This window comes from Pocillopora damicornis, chromosome 10 (genome assembly GCF_964200805.1).
Source record: "Pocillopora damicornis chromosome 10, jaPocDami1.2, whole genome shotgun sequence".
Lineage (NCBI taxonomy): Eukaryota > Metazoa > Cnidaria > Anthozoa > Scleractinia > Pocilloporidae > Pocillopora > Pocillopora damicornis.
In genome coordinates this window covers 16010750-16027319 of record NC_142679.1, presented here as the reverse complement: position 1 = coordinate 16027319, position 16570 = coordinate 16010750, and the positions used below count along the sequence as shown (strand labels likewise).

The following is a 16570-nucleotide window of genomic DNA, read 5'->3' as shown; positions in this document are numbered from 1 at the left end:
GGCACAAACAAAAATAGCATATCCGGGCTTTTATGAGGGTTTATTGCTTGTGTGATCAGAGAGTAGTGTTTAAAAATGGCTTGAAACTTGTGAATTTGGAATAAGTTGGACGTTTTTATTGTACACGATCATTGCCTTGGGATAATTTTTTGTAACAGTCTAAAAAAATTTGTAATTCTCGGAAGGTTTCTTCTGACAAACGAAGGATAAATTTACGTGGCAACAGTGTGGTTGCTATTGACGTGAGTGGTCCATATTGGTTTGCCTTAATTTTCCGTTGGTTCTTCACCTGGAATTTAACGGGACACCCTTGGATTGTACAAGAAGAAACAAAGCACACCATTGTTGGCTTCGAAGCAGCATTTTATTGCATTTGCCGCGACAGAAATTCGATATTAGGATTGACCAATCGTCAATTTCCCAACTGGAATTGATCGACCTGGAATTTTTAGATTTCTCTGTAGATGTCATACTATTTGTGCTAGCTACACACACAGACACGGATTCAACATTTGACATCTGATTTTATAAGGAGAAGAATACCACTTGATGGGATTTTATTTCAGCTGAGTCGTGTTCACTTGGTATAAGCGTCCTCAAGCATGGCAGTATACTTTGATCATAAAATTCAGGCCCCTTCAGTGGCAATACAGACTGATATAGCATGGCACAACAATTATTCTCTTTTGGCAGTTGCTTCGAAAAATGAACCAGATATGGGAGGCTCTGTTAACTTCTATCTTGATGAGGTACGTAGCTGAATGACACAGTTCAGTTAATAACTCGATCATGATGAAATTAATCCCTTTGTGTAAATAATAGAGATTGAGTCACCTTCGACTCGTCTTACTATGCTTTTATCTCAGTCATAGCCTGCCAACTGTTTTAGAGACGATGGTGTGAGATATTTGTCCTCAGAATAGCATCATTTTTGTAGAAAACCCACTCATATTTGGAGACATGAAGGCTAAAAGGTGGTCAAGAGAGAAAAAAGAATTGGGGGGGAGGGGGGAGGGGGGTGAATTTAGGACCTTGTTATTTCTGCCTTCACCAGGGCTGTCGCTAAGAGTTGGTAACTGTCATACTTCTGGCTAATCTGCCATCTTGTTGAAATTCCACTGAGAATATTTGTTCAACAGCTATTTCCCACTTTTTAGCAGAAGTTAATGTATAATCTAGCACTTAAAGGTTTAGATATAAAAATCAATTCTGGGTTCAGAATTTGCTTAAAGGTTTCTTCTCACTTCACTATTAAACATATTGGCAACCCTGCCCATCCTCTTTTTTACTTGTCCCCAAAACCTGAGTGCTTGAAATGGACTTCATCTGACTTGGTTAAGGTGAATTTGTCGTTTTGACTGTGATGTTGTCTTCTGTTTTCATATCTATAATTGCCTACAGGGAGAGCTAGTTGAAGAATCCTCAATTCAACGTTCCAGTGTAGTAACAGCTATTGTGTGGCATCCTGTTAGAAAGATACTAGCAATTGGCTGGCAGAGTGGGGATGTGCTGATGTGGAATGAACATGATCGTGAATTACATGAGGCTTCATCCATTCATCAGTCAGCAGTTCGAGTTATTCAGTGGAGTAATAATGGAAACAGACTTGTTACTACTGATGAGGTTATCTTTTATTGAGAATTTAATATATTGTCTTGTATTAGCCTAGAATTTTCTTGATCATGCATGTGATAGACGATATTTCACATCTCTTTTCACAAGCTGTATGGTATTTCTGTAGACTAGAACACCTGAAACACAGTGTATTAAAAGAAATGATTCAAATGTGTAATTTTTAAATATTTCATTGAAGAATGGGATTTTGGCAGTGTGGAAAGCAGATCAAAGGGGGAGACTACAGCAATCACCATTATATCAACATGATGCCTCCTCACCTATTACAGCTTGCGTCTTCAAGCCACCACCAACATCTGACTAGTGAGTATAAAAAGAATTTGATTTTGAACTTTTGAAACCCATAATGTTAAGGGGTTTTTAGGGGTTAGGAAGTAGGTGTCAGACTTTGCAAAGTAGGTGACTGTGAAAAGTTCTTTTAGGGCTAAAAGGTGATTTTTTTTGACCAGAGTATTCAAGGACTTGTTATCAAGTAGCCTGCAGAATTTTTTCAGTCACAGGCTTGTTTTGATGAATGATGAATTTCCCTGGAGAAAAGGAGTCCATGTTGAAATAATTTAACCCTTTAACTCCCAGATCAAATTTGTACTTCTCCTTACTGTCAACCATACAATTCTTGTAATTTTAGTACAGAGAATTTAGTATTGGATCAACTAATTATCCCCAAACTGATATTTTTCTTTATTCTCATCACTTATCTGGTTGATATTGTATTGATATTGTAAGGAGAAATTCTTGGTCACTCATAGGAGTTAAAGGGATAATTCTAGCTTGATTTGTAATTTTCTTTGAAGAATTGCCATGCTTTACATGGGACTAAAGGAAATACAAATTATGAAATAAATTTTACAATGTTTTGGCCCAAATTCCTTTTAAACTCCATTACATATGCTATTAGTAATATTTTCTCTCATCAGTGCTTTAAACTTACTTTAGATGGTTTTGGTGAAGAGTTATCATAATATACTAGTTTTTGCCTTTTTCTTTTGACTAGATTGAACAACAGGTCTCTCTTTTGATAAAATTTATTGCTGTTGTTAACGGTATTTAGTCACTGAAAGCAAAGTATTTTTTACAGTGACATATCTAGTTTGGCAAAAGCAGCAGTTGCGGGAGACGAGTCTGCTTTGGACATGTTAAGTTGGAGGAAGGGTAACAAAAACATAACAAATACAGCCTCAACTGATTATTCCTTCTTTTTTGGTGTGGTGGATGGTGAGTACTCTTTTGACTTTGCTATACATTAGGGTTAAAAATGGCAAGTGGTTAGATGTTTAACTCTTTAACTTTTAGAAGTGATTAACAAGTAACTTCTCCCTTTAATATCCATACACTATTCAGCAAACAGGTAACAAGCATACTGAAATTCATCAAGAAGCTGTTATCTTGATCCAACTCCAAGTTCTCATAACTAATTTACAAGAAAATGTATAGCAGCTAGTTATTTAACCCTGTAAATCCCAGATTAAATTTGTAATTCTCCTTACAGACAAACATACAATTCTCATGATGTTAGTTCCGAGAATTTAGCATTGGATCAACTAATTATCCCCGAATTGATATTTTTCTTCATTCTCATCACTCATGTGGTTGATATTGTATCGATATTGTAACGAGAAATTCTGTCTTGGTCAGTCATGGGAGTTAAAGGGTTAAATGGTTGAAAAATATGGGATAGAACTGTTAATGCTATGTTTAGGCTTTGATGTGTGTTTCAACAGCTCTTCATTGGCATACACATACTCCTGTTGAGCTGGAAACTCTTATGAGCAAACACTTATGACAAGGGAGTGCTTGTTTGTCAGCCATGTATTTATTTTGTTGTACATTCTGATTGCAGGTTCAGTGTATTTTGTTGATGACAAGGGTCGTTGCACACGGTGCTTCACAGCAGAGGGTGCTGTAAAGTTCTTGTTGTACAGTGAGGGAAGAGACATGATTGTGGTGGTTACTGAGGGTTTGATTCTTTCACAACACAGAGTGGCTCATGATGGTACCACATCAGAAGTTGCTAAGGTTAGTGTCATGAATTCAAAGGAATGCATATACATGAGCCTTCTTATCTAAATCCTATCAGTGCATATTTCTAAATACTTTCCCTAAAACAGGACTTCAAGCTCAATTTTTTCCAAGTTGCTATCTCATCTGGAAACCTAAAATCTTGACATGGTCCCTTGAAACAAATGATTTGGTACAAAATGAGAATATGGAAAAAAGGGGAGAAGGAAATTTTCTGCAATTTAACTTTAGACCCTAAGCATTAATGTGTTACACTTTTAAACCCTAAAAGTGGTTAGAATCTAATTTCTCCCCACTATGTCACCCCTAGATCAACCATTAAGGTTACAAGAATAAAAGAAATGATCACCAATAAAAGCAGCTCTTAATTATTAAACAAATTCTCCTTGTCAGCATCATGGAAAATGAATAAAAAACAGTATTGAGAATATGCATACTGATGTGAGGATGTAAAGGGTTTAAAACTTTACAACTTGCAGCATAAGTACCAAACATTGATTGTCAAATTGGCAACTTTGCTGCAAATTTAGTCCCCAAAATATTTTTTGTCTCACTATGGCAACCAAAACAGTTGCTTAGTACGTATTGGTAGGTGGTCTGTTTTGTGATACTCCTGTTATTCAATAAAGTTGAGATATATCTTTTATCATATTCATCAGATGCATTTTTTGCTTTTACTAGGTAAAACTTAGTGGACAATCTGGTAAAAGCCAAATAATCTGGGCAGGAAGACAGGTGTTGGCAACAGCATCAGGAGAAAATGTTGTCAGGTGAAATCATGCAATAAAATATCACTAGCATTATTAATATATTATTACCAGTAAAATATTGCTCAGTATAAACTTGTTTGAACCTTCAATATTCATAGTAAAGGGGTGCTCTTTACGTGTACATGTGTTTCAGTAACGAACACAGAATACACATTTTTAGCATCTAACATTTGTAATCAAGTGATTTAACATTCTCCTGAAAGTGGGAAACTGTACTAATTGTATGGTTCTTTTATGTAGAATGTGGAATCTTGAGCAAAATGACAACTATGTCCTTTCAGTTGATGGTAGTGGCTTTGAACCTGGTGAGGTGGTCAACTGCATATCATTTAACAAGGTTAAAGGTAAGACTTGTAAAACATCTACTGGTGTTGTCCAACATCAAAACCGTACAGGATGAAGTATTTAATCCTTTCACTTACAAGATCTCCATAGTAATTCTCCTTACTTTCTACCATATAACTCTTGTTATGTGAGTTTGGAGAATTTTTTATTGAATCAACTAATAATCCCCTAATTGATATTTTTCTTTATTCTCATCACTTGTCTGCTTGATATTGTATTCATATTGTAAGGAGAAAGTGTGTCTTTGTCTCTCAATGGAGTGAAAGGAGTAAGTCATACCAATATCATGTCCACCTTTACTTCTGTCAGTATTCTCTTACCTCAGGCAGTAACTAGTAAAATTTACCACCAATAGTACATCTTACTTGTTACCATATAAAATCACTTGGATTACTTGAAAATTCAACCAGTTAAAGGATTGCATTACCAGTTTTAATTTTACCTGTCTTGCTTAAAATAAGGGAGACCACTGCATGTTTTATTTAATTAGGTATTCTGGCTGGTGGAACAAACAAAGGAAAGGTAGCAATGTGGAAACATGTGGTTACTAAACCTCAAAAGAAAAAGCTTGAAGGACAGGAAAAATGGGAGCTTCAATCGCCAGCTGTTTTAGAGGGAGAAACACAGTTGTCCCAGATACAGGTGAGAAAAATACAACCTTAGATCAGAGACAGGTTTTTGCTATTGATACTATGGTTGCACTGTATTATAAAAATGTCCAGCTCTGCAATTTTTCTGTGGGCTGCCCTTGCAAAGTTTGTTGGGTGGTTGTAACTGCCCTCACCAGTTTAACTTTTCTTGTTTCTGAAATACCTTTGAAATACTATATAAATTTTTCATACACATTACTCTATTGTGGATTGAATTTTACTTGATCTTTCCTGTGTGGACATTTCCAGGAAATATGTCCTAATTAAGATGATTCGGTTTTATAAACTTAGTTGATAATGACAATTGGCCATTGTAGAGAGTTTCTAAAGGCGATGTTTTGAGTGTTAGCACTTTGTTAGATCAATCTTGCAATACCCTCCACCAATGCAGCAACACAGTATCTTTAGAATTTTACCCCCCTTCATGCACTAATCTCCATGTCAGAGTGCATGCAAAATACAAGATGACCACAATATTTCATGTTGTCATTTTTTTATTTTTCAGTGGGGTGGTAACAAGAGTCTTCTTGCTGTAAATACAGGGGAAACTGTTATTATTTTGAATGAACAAGTTATGAATGCTCATTATAATCTTGAGGTGAGTGATTCTCTAAGTTCTGCAATTGTAAGCATTTCATATGCACATGGTAACTGTGTTTATCGTGTCCTTTGTAAATATCAATTTGAATCACAGTCAAAGTCAACTCCTAACTCAAGCACATGATAGAATTTAACAATTATGATGCTAAGTTAATTTCTTTGTGTCTGTAACCTTGTTGTTTTTTTAAATATCACTGCATGGCAGAGATTTTAAATGTTTTCATTTAGCAAATACATCACTATTCCTGATTTGTTCATTCCTGTTGCAGCTTGCAGCAGTTCAAGTTTCACCAAGTCAGCTGGCTATTGAAAATTTTACAACTGGTTACTGTCAAGACCTTAAGACAGACATTCACATCAAGGGGGTATTTGTGACAAAGGTGAGTTCTCATGGATGTTACATAACTAACAAGTAAAATGTGCTTAAATTTTAATCTACCCCATGCAATCTCTTTGACTATAAGATTTTCATTGTTTGTACTTGTATCAAATTTGAAGAGTATTAAAGGGTAGTGAATGTGAATGCCAAAATTTTTCCAACATAATCTTAGGGTTTTATTTTAAGTATCAGTAACTGTGTTTTCATTTTTTTTTTCAAAAAGTGTGATTATTCACGATAATTTGGTTTTATCAACTGAGGTGATAAATGTAAATTGGCTGTCGTAGAGAGTTTTTAAAGCTAACATCTTTAGCCTTAGTCCTGATGAATTCTGAGATGCTGATGATAGTTAAGTCTAAACCTTGTTAAATTCCAAAGAATGTAATTGTAGTAATTGAAATAATGATGGTGCTGACATGAGCTATTGAATGTTTGTTAAATTAGAGTCACACAGCGATATGGAATGGTAAAAAAGTTGTAGTTTATGAAGTGGCAAGTGACAAGAGTTTGGTCAGAGCAGAAGGTATAGTGGTGTTTCTTTTGCCCTCTTTTGTTTCACTTAACACTTTTGTTTCAATATAAAAAAGCTTCTCAAAGTTTGATATTTTTATCTGAACAGCGATGCTTTTATAAAACATCACTGAACGCGTTCTTTTCTTTCTAGGTTCTTTTAACTCAGATTCTGCTGTTGTTGTGGTTCATGAACAGAGTGTTTATACTGTAGAACCAGGGAAGATTCATGTTAGGACTTTTCAGGTATGACATGTAAATCTGGGCCCAGGTGTATAAAGGGTGGGTAATGCTATTCAACAGATAAAAAGCTATCCAGGTATGACATGTAAATCTGGGCCCAGGTGTATAAAGGGTGGGTAATGCTATTCAACAGATAAAAAGCTATCCAGGTATGACATGTAAATCTGGGCCCAGGTGTATAAAGGGTGGGTAATGCTATTCAACAGATAAAAAGCTATCCAGTGGATAACTGACAGCAAAATGTGTAGCATTATCCACCAGATAGAGTTTGATCTAGTAGATAGCACTATCCAACCTTACAACAACCAGATTGATAGTGTCTTGGTGAAACAATGACCCTACTAGTAGTTTCAGTACAGACAAGTGCTGTGACTCAATATGCATATATATGTTAGGGTGTAAAGGGTTAAGATTTGAGACACTTGATCAAAATGTGCTCTTTTCAGTATTTCCTGGATTCCTGTATCATGTGTGCTTGTCCGTTTTTTTTTTACTTTGCAACAATGGCTAGGATCAATATGATGTGCTCCCATTGCATTTTGTCTTGAGTATTGTTCTATGTGTTGGCAGGGAACAGTCAAACAGATTCTGCAGTTTCCTGAAGCAGAAGGTGACCCCATTCTTTTAGATGTGTGTGGAAATTTTCTTGTTGCTGGCACTTCATTGGGTTATGTCAAGGTCTGGGATTTGTCAAGAAGGTATGAATTTCAAACAAAACTGGCATATTGAATCATATTGTTATGATTGATTTGTAAAGTGACTTGTATGGTAGTTTCTTCTTCCAAATGGCCAGCCCATCTTAGTTACATGTACCACATAGGGTTCTTTTGTAAGAATCACAGTTCTTAGACACCCCTTCATGCTACAAGTGTATACTTGCAAATTAAAACCAGTGGGAGGTATTCCTCTTCAGAGTTCATTCTAAGTTTCAGTCCTCGTTGTCATGTTCAATTGTTAGTGTCCAGGCCACATACTTTCCCCCCTCATTTTTATGAGCTCCCCAGTTAAGCCCTAACAAAATTTATTCAGTTCATTCAGAGGGTTAATTGTATTTTGCCTAAAATTATCTGCATCATCTACATGTGGGTAAAATATATTGAAAGACTATGTCGGAAATGAGACTAAAGAATCTGCTATGTTCCGAAACTTCACGTTTTTATTTTATAAAATCAACTTAATCTCCCGCTCTCTCTCACCGTTCTCTGTCCCACGCTCTGGTCTCTCTCAATTTAAATATATAATATGATCCTATTGTTCAATCATCTGTCACTTATCGCAAAAAGTCAACCGGAAATCAATTAACGCTGAATAATCTCTCACACACTCCCCTGTTTTTCTCAACGGAGAAAAACACTAGAATGGCGCGCTCGATAAAATTTGAAATTCAATGAACGAAACAGAAAGTTAGTCCAGTATATCAGTTCAGTGTTCCTAAATATCTCTAATCGGCATCAACGTTCGCATCTTGAATGCGATAACGAGCGGCTACCGCTACATCCCTCCTGGGCCTGAATGTCGGGGCTAAAGGGTTGAGCTGCAGAGGAGCCTGTACATTCTCCCGATCGCAGGACAGCTCCAGTGGGTAAAGGTGTTGTACCGCCCGTTCAAGTGTTCCTTTCCCCGCTCGAAGTTTGGCAGCTCGAACGATTCCGTCTCGTCCCGAAATCAGATCTTCCACGATTCCAATTTTCCATTTATTGCGATTTCGTTCCTCGTCCTTGATGATGACTACCTCTCCTTTGGCCAAGGGCGTGGTTTGACCCTTGTGTTTCATCCGGTGTCGTTCTCTCAACCCTCGTAAATATTCGGTAGTCCACCTGGTCCACAAAGCCTGCTTGCACCTTCGCAAATATTTAGCTCTTCTACGCAGATCAAATTCTCTTAGATGGTGTGGTTCCAGTTCTGGTAGCTGGTTTGATCGAAGAAATAGCAGTGAGTTAGGGGTAAGCACGGGTAACTGTATGTCGTCTTCGACGTAACATAAAGGGCGATTATTCAAAGCAATCTCCACATCCAGTACCACTTTACACAGCTCTGTCCAGGTCAACATTCCGCATCCGATAGTCTTGTTTAAAGCTGTTTTTACCAGTGCGATGAGGCACTCGAACTGTCCTCCCCACCAAGCGGCGCGGCTGAGGTTGAATTGCCACTTGATGTTCTCATGTGCTAAGTAATCTTGTGTCTTCTCGTCACGCATAACTTGTTTGAGCCACTTCTCGGCGCCAACAAAGGTTTTGCCATTGTCGGAATATATCTTCTTCGGACGCCCACGGCGCGCGATGAGCCGTTTTAGACTTCTTAGGAATTCACTGGTTGCCAGGTTTGGTAGTACTTCCAGGAATAATCCTCGGGTAAGACTGCACGCGTACAATGCAAGATAGGCCTTTCCTTCTGTTTTGGCTTGTAAGTCACTTGGTAAGGGGCTATCCCACGCGATCTTCGTGTCGCAGGCGTCTCTGTAGAGCATTTTTCCGGAGAGGGTCACGGGTGAAGCCAGACCGAGTGGATCGTAGATTTTTGCGACTTTTCCAAGAATACCTCTTTTTGTCGGCTCAGCGGTTGAAATCGGGAAGCTGACTTGAATTTCGTCCTTTCCTTTGTCCCAGGGGACTCCTAGCAGTTTTGATTCGCCCTTTCTGGTTCCCAGTTGTTGTTTGGCGTAACTCTGACCTTCTTCATCTACAGTCGCAGTTTCAACTTCTAGTTCCCGATCGTTGGAATGCCACTTGTGCAGCTTGAAGGTCGCCTCACCAAAGATGGTCGTGGCTGTCATCTTGATTTCTAACGCTCGTTCTGTTGTCTCCCCACCACTGATTAAATCATCCACGTACATACTGCGCTCTATCTCCTCTACTAATTCCGGGTTCACCATTTTGTATCGCTGTAGATGTTCTTTGATAACTGCGGCCAAGAGGAATGGAGACGGTGCCAAACCAAAAAGTACTCGAGTGAATCGCAAGGTATCTACTTGTTTGCTTGCCAGATCCTTTATCCAATGAAAGCGTAAGGCATCTCGGTCTTCTCTTCGGACGCGAATTTGCAAAAATGCTTGTTTTAAGTCGCCAGCTATTGCCACGGGATAGAATCTATTTCGTACCAGCACGTTCCAAAGCTGGTTCTGTAGTGGAGGGCCGATTTCGAGGCACTCGTTGAGTGAGGGGACACTTGCATTAGCTCTTGCAGAAGCATCATAAACAATGCGTATCTTTGTAGATTCTGCATTCTCGCGCACGACCGCTTTATGAGGAATGTAGAACTCTTTTCCGTCCTTGACCACCTCGTCAGCGTGTTCTACGATCCCTTGGCTCAGTTGAGTCTGGATAATGTCGTTGTACCTCTTCAGCTCGCCTTGTATCTCTAACTTCCGCACGAGATTTTTGAGACGTTTTAAACTTCCAGTGTGATTGTTCGGTAGGGGGGGGGGGGGTGATTTTCTTTCCAGGGCAAGTTCGTCTCGTACCAGCCTTCTGAACTCCTAGTTAGTTGCTCTTTGAATTCTTCGTAAACGATTTCCTGGTCTCCACTTGGATTGTCCTTCAACCCCAAGACGTCTAACTTGCACAATTCTTCGTAATCAATTGCGGAGGTCTGAGTTAACAACATGTTGCTGAGATCCAACTCTGTTCCAGGTGACAAGATCGTCCAGCCGAACTTCGTGTATTCTGCTACTGGTTCTCCCGAGCGCCCAACTCTTGGTCTTGCCCCTGTTTTGATCTTAGCGTACTCGTTTGTTCCAAGGATCAGATGAACAGGCAACATCGCTTTCTCGTCGTTATCATTTGTGGTTACGCCCTTCAAATGAGAAAACTGAGCTACGATTTCTGCGCATTTTGGGTTTTCCAATGTCAACAACTCATTGCGGTCGACTTTGTTTACTTCGGCTTCTAAGGTGAATTTACCATCAACGCTTCGAATTTGTAGGCCATAGATGTCTATCGCTTTGTTTGAAGTACCAAACATCATTTCAATGCGCTTGAATTGTTGACGGATAGGGCGCATATGTAAGCAGTTCAGAAGCGTTGATGAAGCGTAGGAACTTCCAGCTCCTGTATCCAACAATGCTCGGCATTTAACACCGTTCACGTCAACTGTTACCATAGGATACACCACTCCTTTCCTTTCTGCGCTCGTTGTGGTCATCAGCTGGTCTCGCGATGTATGTTTGTCACAGATCGACGTATGATGTCTTCGACTGCAGATCTGGCAGCCAGAACGGCTTTTGCACTCAGAAGCACGGTGTCGACTTCCGGTGCAGTTAAAACAAAGCTGTTTCAGTCCTAATTGTTTCCTGCGGTCTCCAACTGTCACAAACTTGTCGCAATTCACAGCTCTGTGGTCAGTTGCGTCACAGTAGACGCACCCTCTTTGTGTTGGCGTAGTTTCGTTTGCGTGAAATGTTTTCTCGCGATCGCGGAATTTAGCACCTTGCTTCCCCGCATTATCCGCGCCGCTCCCAATGGGGTTGATTTCCTTCCAACTTTTCAAAGCTTTTATCAACTGTGGGAAGTCCCAGTCCTGCCAGTCCACTTGTCCTCTCACTAGGTCTGCTTTTACACCCTTTAGTTTGTCGAGCACACTCCTTACATTTCCAGTGACGTCTTTCAATTTGCCCAGTGTCTCCAAAGATTGCACATTGTACACGAGCTTCTTGTAAAATTCGTGGATAGGCGCAGGTTGTGTTCCTGTAATGACAGGCAAATTCGCGATGTTCTGGACGTACGCATTCACGATCTCGCTCGTTTTCTCATATTCGCCGATGAGGATATTCTTTGCCCTTTCGTAGCCCTCTGTTGTGAAAGGCAGTCCGTCTATCTCCGCTCGAACCTTTGGATCTACCAGCTCTTTTAGGTATGCAAACTTGGTCACAGATGCAAGGTTTGCTTTATCAATTTCAGCTTGAAATTTGTTCCAGAACGGCAGCCATGCTTCATACGTCCCATTAAACTTTGTGATCTGTAGTTTCGGTAGCTTTGTTGTCCTTTGTTCAGTCTGATTAACCTTCTCAACAGGTTGCTGTTTTGCCTTGGTCTCTTCCAGTTGGCGTTCGAATTCTAGCTTCATCTCCATTTGCTCTCTTTCGAATTTAAGCTCCTCTTCACGAGCACGGGCTTTCCTTTCTTCTTCGTCCTTGTGCTTTCGATGTTCGATCTCTCCATTCGTCTCCACGAGCCATTTTTCTAGTCGCGAAACTTCTTCGTCAGCTTCGGCGATCGGTTCTTCAATGCTGCTGCTCCAACTTCCAACGTCTTCTGCACTTTTCCCGGCCTTGAACATGGTCTGTTCAACCTTTAGTTTAAGCGCGTCTACTTCTTTTACTAATGCTTGTAGGTTGTCGCGATGTCGCGCGACCGCTCCTATGTTTCCCTTTTCCACAATGCCACGTGTTTTTCCATTAGTGTACAGCAACATCTGCAATTTAGCCTCTGCTTCTTTGGTTAGTTCCTCCATGCTTCGCGCGTCCCGTCGGAGGTGCCACTGTGTCGGAAATGAGACTAAAGAATCTGCTATGTTCCGAAACTTCACGTTTTTATTTTATAAAATCAACCTAATCTCCCGCTCTCTCTCACCGTTCTCTGTCCCACGCTCTGGTCTCTCTCAATTTAAATATATAATATGATCCTATTGTTCAATCATCTGTCACTTATCGCAAAAAGTCAACCGGAAATCAATTAACGCTGAATAATCTCTCACACTATTTTAAAAAAAAAAAATCTGTAGGGAAGCCAAACAGCACTGCAATCCCAAGTCTCTTGAAGAAAGTATAGCTGGGATTGGCAAACTGAAATCCATCAGATGCAACTGTAATGGCACAAAAGTCAGCATCATGTGTGATAAGGTGAGACGACCCAAATTTTCTTACTTTGAAAATTTGTCTTTTTGCTCCCTGAGCAATAAAAGGATTTACAGTCTTCTTGTCTACACTGTTTGGACTTACAACTTGACCTCATACAAGACCAATGAGTTCACGGCACCTTTGATCAATATTCATAAGCAAAATTATCTGAACATTGTCGTGGACATCGTTAATGACCTGAAAGATCTTCTTTTTGGTGGAAGTTTGTAAACAAAAAGATCTGTTCTTATTATTCAATTAATGCATCTTGGCTTGCTTGTTCCAGGCAAATAACTCTCCTGATAGTAGAATTTATGTGTGGGACATAGAACTCGATGCTTTTCAATCATTTGACTTCGCCACGGGCCAAGGTACTGGAGCGGACGAAGGTGATAAAGAAAGCACTGATCTCACGAATAGGGAGCAGCTGGCTGCGGAAATTGCAGGAAGGAGACCGGCGTCTATGTTCTGGGATCCCTCAGAACCCAAGTTGTTAGTCTGTGAGGCTGCGCACATTCCAGGAATGGTACACGAAGCAACAAGTAACAAATCGTCCTCAAAGAAGCCTGTAAATGCGACAGCTGCCGATGCCAGTAGAGAGGTTGGTACATTATTCATCCAGAGCTTCTCTTTTTGGCTGAAAGACAGAAAAATAAAAAACAATTACTATAAATCAATTAGAATGCTTTCCCAAATGCTGCAGTCTGATTGGCTTCGGTACTCGCTATATATTTAACAATTAGATTATTAGTTCGGGATTTCTATCACGCATTGAAATCGAGGGCGTATAATCAAATTGTCTCAGTACAAATCTATTAGTCGTTCAAAATTTAACGAGACAGGCTCATGTTTTTATCTTACTTTGTTTACAGCCGTACTCTGTTAGGCCTCTTACTTTACTCAGTATCTACATGTATCATGGAATAAATTACAGCTGCGTAGTCAATCAGATTTCAGCTTTTGTGTTAAAACGCGAGTAAATTTATATTAGTCCGTGATGGATAGCGAATAAAGAGATTAGCACTCGGTGTGACCTATTGGTATCATTGTTTTCAAAAGAGAAGTATAATCGTTTGTCTCACGACGTTTCTACTACTGCATACTGCTAGTCCTCTTCAGGCGATGAGGGCGACTGGTATCCTTATGTAGTAAAAATACGAGCCTTTCTTGTTGTTGAGTTTTGAACGACTTGTATAAATATACTTAACCAATGAGATAGTTCGCCCGTATTCTAATGATCCCTCCTGATTGGCAGTCAACTTTCTACAGTCCCCCTTTTGTGTTCTGTCAACGACGACCAATCCCCCCTCGTTCCCCCTGATAACCATGGGATCCCTCCCTGCAACCCTCCCTCCCCCACCCCCTCCTCCCCGACTAGTCCCTCAGAATTGGCTCTAATGAAACAAAGATGGCCTAACTGATAGCGTTGTGTGATTAGCAACATCAAATATTTATGTACTGGGTGATTCATGATGTTTTTACTTTCCTCTCAACAGAGTGATGTATTGGTGATATCACTGTTCAGTACTCCAGAGAACGGCATCTTGCTACAGGACTTCTTCCCTATTGACTCAGCCTACTTCAGTAAGTTCTACTCCATAGCCATTCAAAGGTTTTAAAATCTTTTTGCTTATTTGTTTGTTTCTCAGTGTTTGCAAATTCATGGATTCTGAGGTTAAATTCTTTTTCCAGGTTTACTAGGAGTACAAGTGCCCTACTTCTACCTAGTTAAGGTTAGTTTCGACGATTTTTTCTTGGAACAGTTTTCTTGAGTCGTCAAACTTTTGCTATATAATCGTTCTGAAAATGACTCTCTGAGAACGCCTGTAGCTGTTTTTCAACGTCTTCTACTAATCGTTTTAGTTGCTTCTGATTGGTTAAGAGGCTAGCGTGGGTTTTCTATACCAATCACATAACTTTGTAATGCTAAACCCTCGGCGGATGACTTTCAGAACTGGACTGAAAACTGCGCTACTAATTGAGGGAAGTTTTTCTTGGGACAAAGTTATCTTTTAGGTACCTTGCAACAAGATTTTTAATACCCACCAGTTATTTCCCCATTGTAATAAAGAATGATAAACTCTTTCTTTTTGCGCTGACAATGCGCTAAGTCAAATCTGACGCCTTTTAACGTCAATTACACTTTTTATCTTCTATTCTATTTTGCGTTCAATGAAATAAGATTCTGCTGTCAGTACTCAGTTTTTTTATCATTTGTTGAACCAACAGAGCAGCGAGTTGGAAAGTGCCCCACCCCCAGACCCACCGTCGTATGGAGCGACGAACATTCCTCTCCCTGATAAGCACCACATGGTGATCAAACACACCATGAGAGATTTCATTGGACTGGAGAAGGCTGATGCTGAGGCTAGACAGGCTATGATGAATTTTAGCTACCTTTCCGCCATTGGAAACATGGATGAAGCGTTCAAAGCGATCAAATTAATCAAAAGGTTGGAGTAAAATTTTTGATGGCAGATTCACGAAACTATACGTGAAAACACCAAGTACAAGACTGCGGGTCCAACTTTCTACCCCACCACACCCTTTCCCCCTTCTTGCCTAACCGCCAACCCTCAAGTGGAGCTTTGTTTCTATCCCCAATCACCCCTGATGCTAGGAGTCGAAGATGGCGGAGATACTTCTTAGCAAGGGTTTACTTAAAAGTTTCCTTGCTGAAAATACTCATGCAATGATCACATACAGTTTACGCAAAAATATTCATCATCCTGCACGTTTGCAGCAAGTGTGAGGCGAAGGGTACAGTTTTTTACAGAGCCAGAAATGAAGGAACTGCTCCAAGAATGGATCTTTCTTTTTTGTTACAGCGAATCAGTTTGGGAAAACATGGCTCGCATGTGTGTGAAGACGAAGCGGTTGGACGTAGCCACTGTGTGTTTAGGCAACATGGGCAACGCTAGAGCCGCTAGAGCGCTGAGGGAGGCACAGCAAGAACCTGAATTGGACGCTAGAGTTGCATGTTTGGCCATACAACTCAGCATGACCGTAAGTTGAATGCTGACAGTCATTTTAAGCTTTTCCCGCCAGGTGAAGTTTTCTCAAGCAAAAAGTACACCGAACGAACTTGGTAGAGCTACAACACTGCTTATCTCAGTGCTCATTACATGGTCGAAACATAATCCCTACTTATCTCTTCTCTAAAACAGGAAGAAGCAGAGAAACTTTTGAAGAACTCTTCACGTTACGACTTGCTAAACAAGTTTTACCAAGCATCAAATCAGTGGACAAAGGTTAGAAAACTTGACAACCTCGTTCCCAAAGGTGACTCTTCTTCCCTCTCTCTGGAAACGAGGTTGAAAAACCGAAGTCGTGGATTTATAAAATTTGTTTCTTTCGACCAAGTTTAAGATGTTTGCTCCGCTTCCTTGTTTTACTCTCGTTATAAAATGTAAAAACTTGTTTCGTTAGGCAATCGAAGTTGCTGAGCTTCACGATCGCATTCACCTCAGAACGACTTACTACAACTACGCCAAACACCTAGAATCTACAGGGAATATATCAGCGGCTATTGTCAAGTGAGTTGATCTCAAGGAAAACAAAATTTCTCTGCAAGTGCAAACGAACC

At 39.9% G+C, this 16570-nt stretch overlaps 1 protein-coding gene and 1 pseudogene across 2 annotated transcripts in view; one reads left to right on the top strand and one right to left on the bottom strand.

The window, feature by feature from the left end:
* The first annotated feature begins 15 nt into the window (after nt 1–15).
* Nucleotides 16–16570, top strand: part of LOC113679307 (intraflagellar transport protein 140 homolog) — a 26695-nt gene continuing 10140 nt past the window's right edge. The window contains exons 1-21 of the mRNA XM_089185855.1: nt 16–749; nt 1402–1623; nt 1814–1938; nt 2714–2850; nt 3476–3651; nt 4336–4424; nt 4665–4768; nt 5260–5411; nt 5925–6017; nt 6289–6399; nt 6843–6921; nt 7063–7154; nt 7722–7849; nt 12870–12987; nt 13271–13585; nt 14481–14568; nt 14677–14717; nt 15214–15437; nt 15813–15990; nt 16152–16235; nt 16414–16520. Coding sequence (XP_089041981.1) covers nt 603–749; nt 1402–1623; nt 1814–1938; nt 2714–2850; nt 3476–3651; nt 4336–4424; nt 4665–4768; nt 5260–5411; nt 5925–6017; nt 6289–6399; nt 6843–6921; nt 7063–7154; nt 7722–7849; nt 12870–12987; nt 13271–13585; nt 14481–14568; nt 14677–14717; nt 15214–15437; nt 15813–15990; nt 16152–16235; nt 16414–16520 — 2810 coding nt within the window. The 5' untranslated portion in view covers nt 16–602. The remainder of the gene's footprint in view (nt 750–1401; nt 1624–1813; nt 1939–2713; nt 2851–3475; nt 3652–4335; nt 4425–4664; nt 4769–5259; nt 5412–5924; nt 6018–6288; nt 6400–6842; nt 6922–7062; nt 7155–7721; nt 7850–12869; nt 12988–13270; nt 13586–14480; nt 14569–14676; nt 14718–15213; nt 15438–15812; nt 15991–16151; nt 16236–16413; nt 16521–16570) is intronic.
* Nucleotides 8454–12837, bottom strand: LOC149039118 (uncharacterized; annotated as a pseudogene). The gene has a single exon (XR_016180652.1). The product of XR_016180652.1 is annotated as an uncharacterized LOC149039118 (transcript).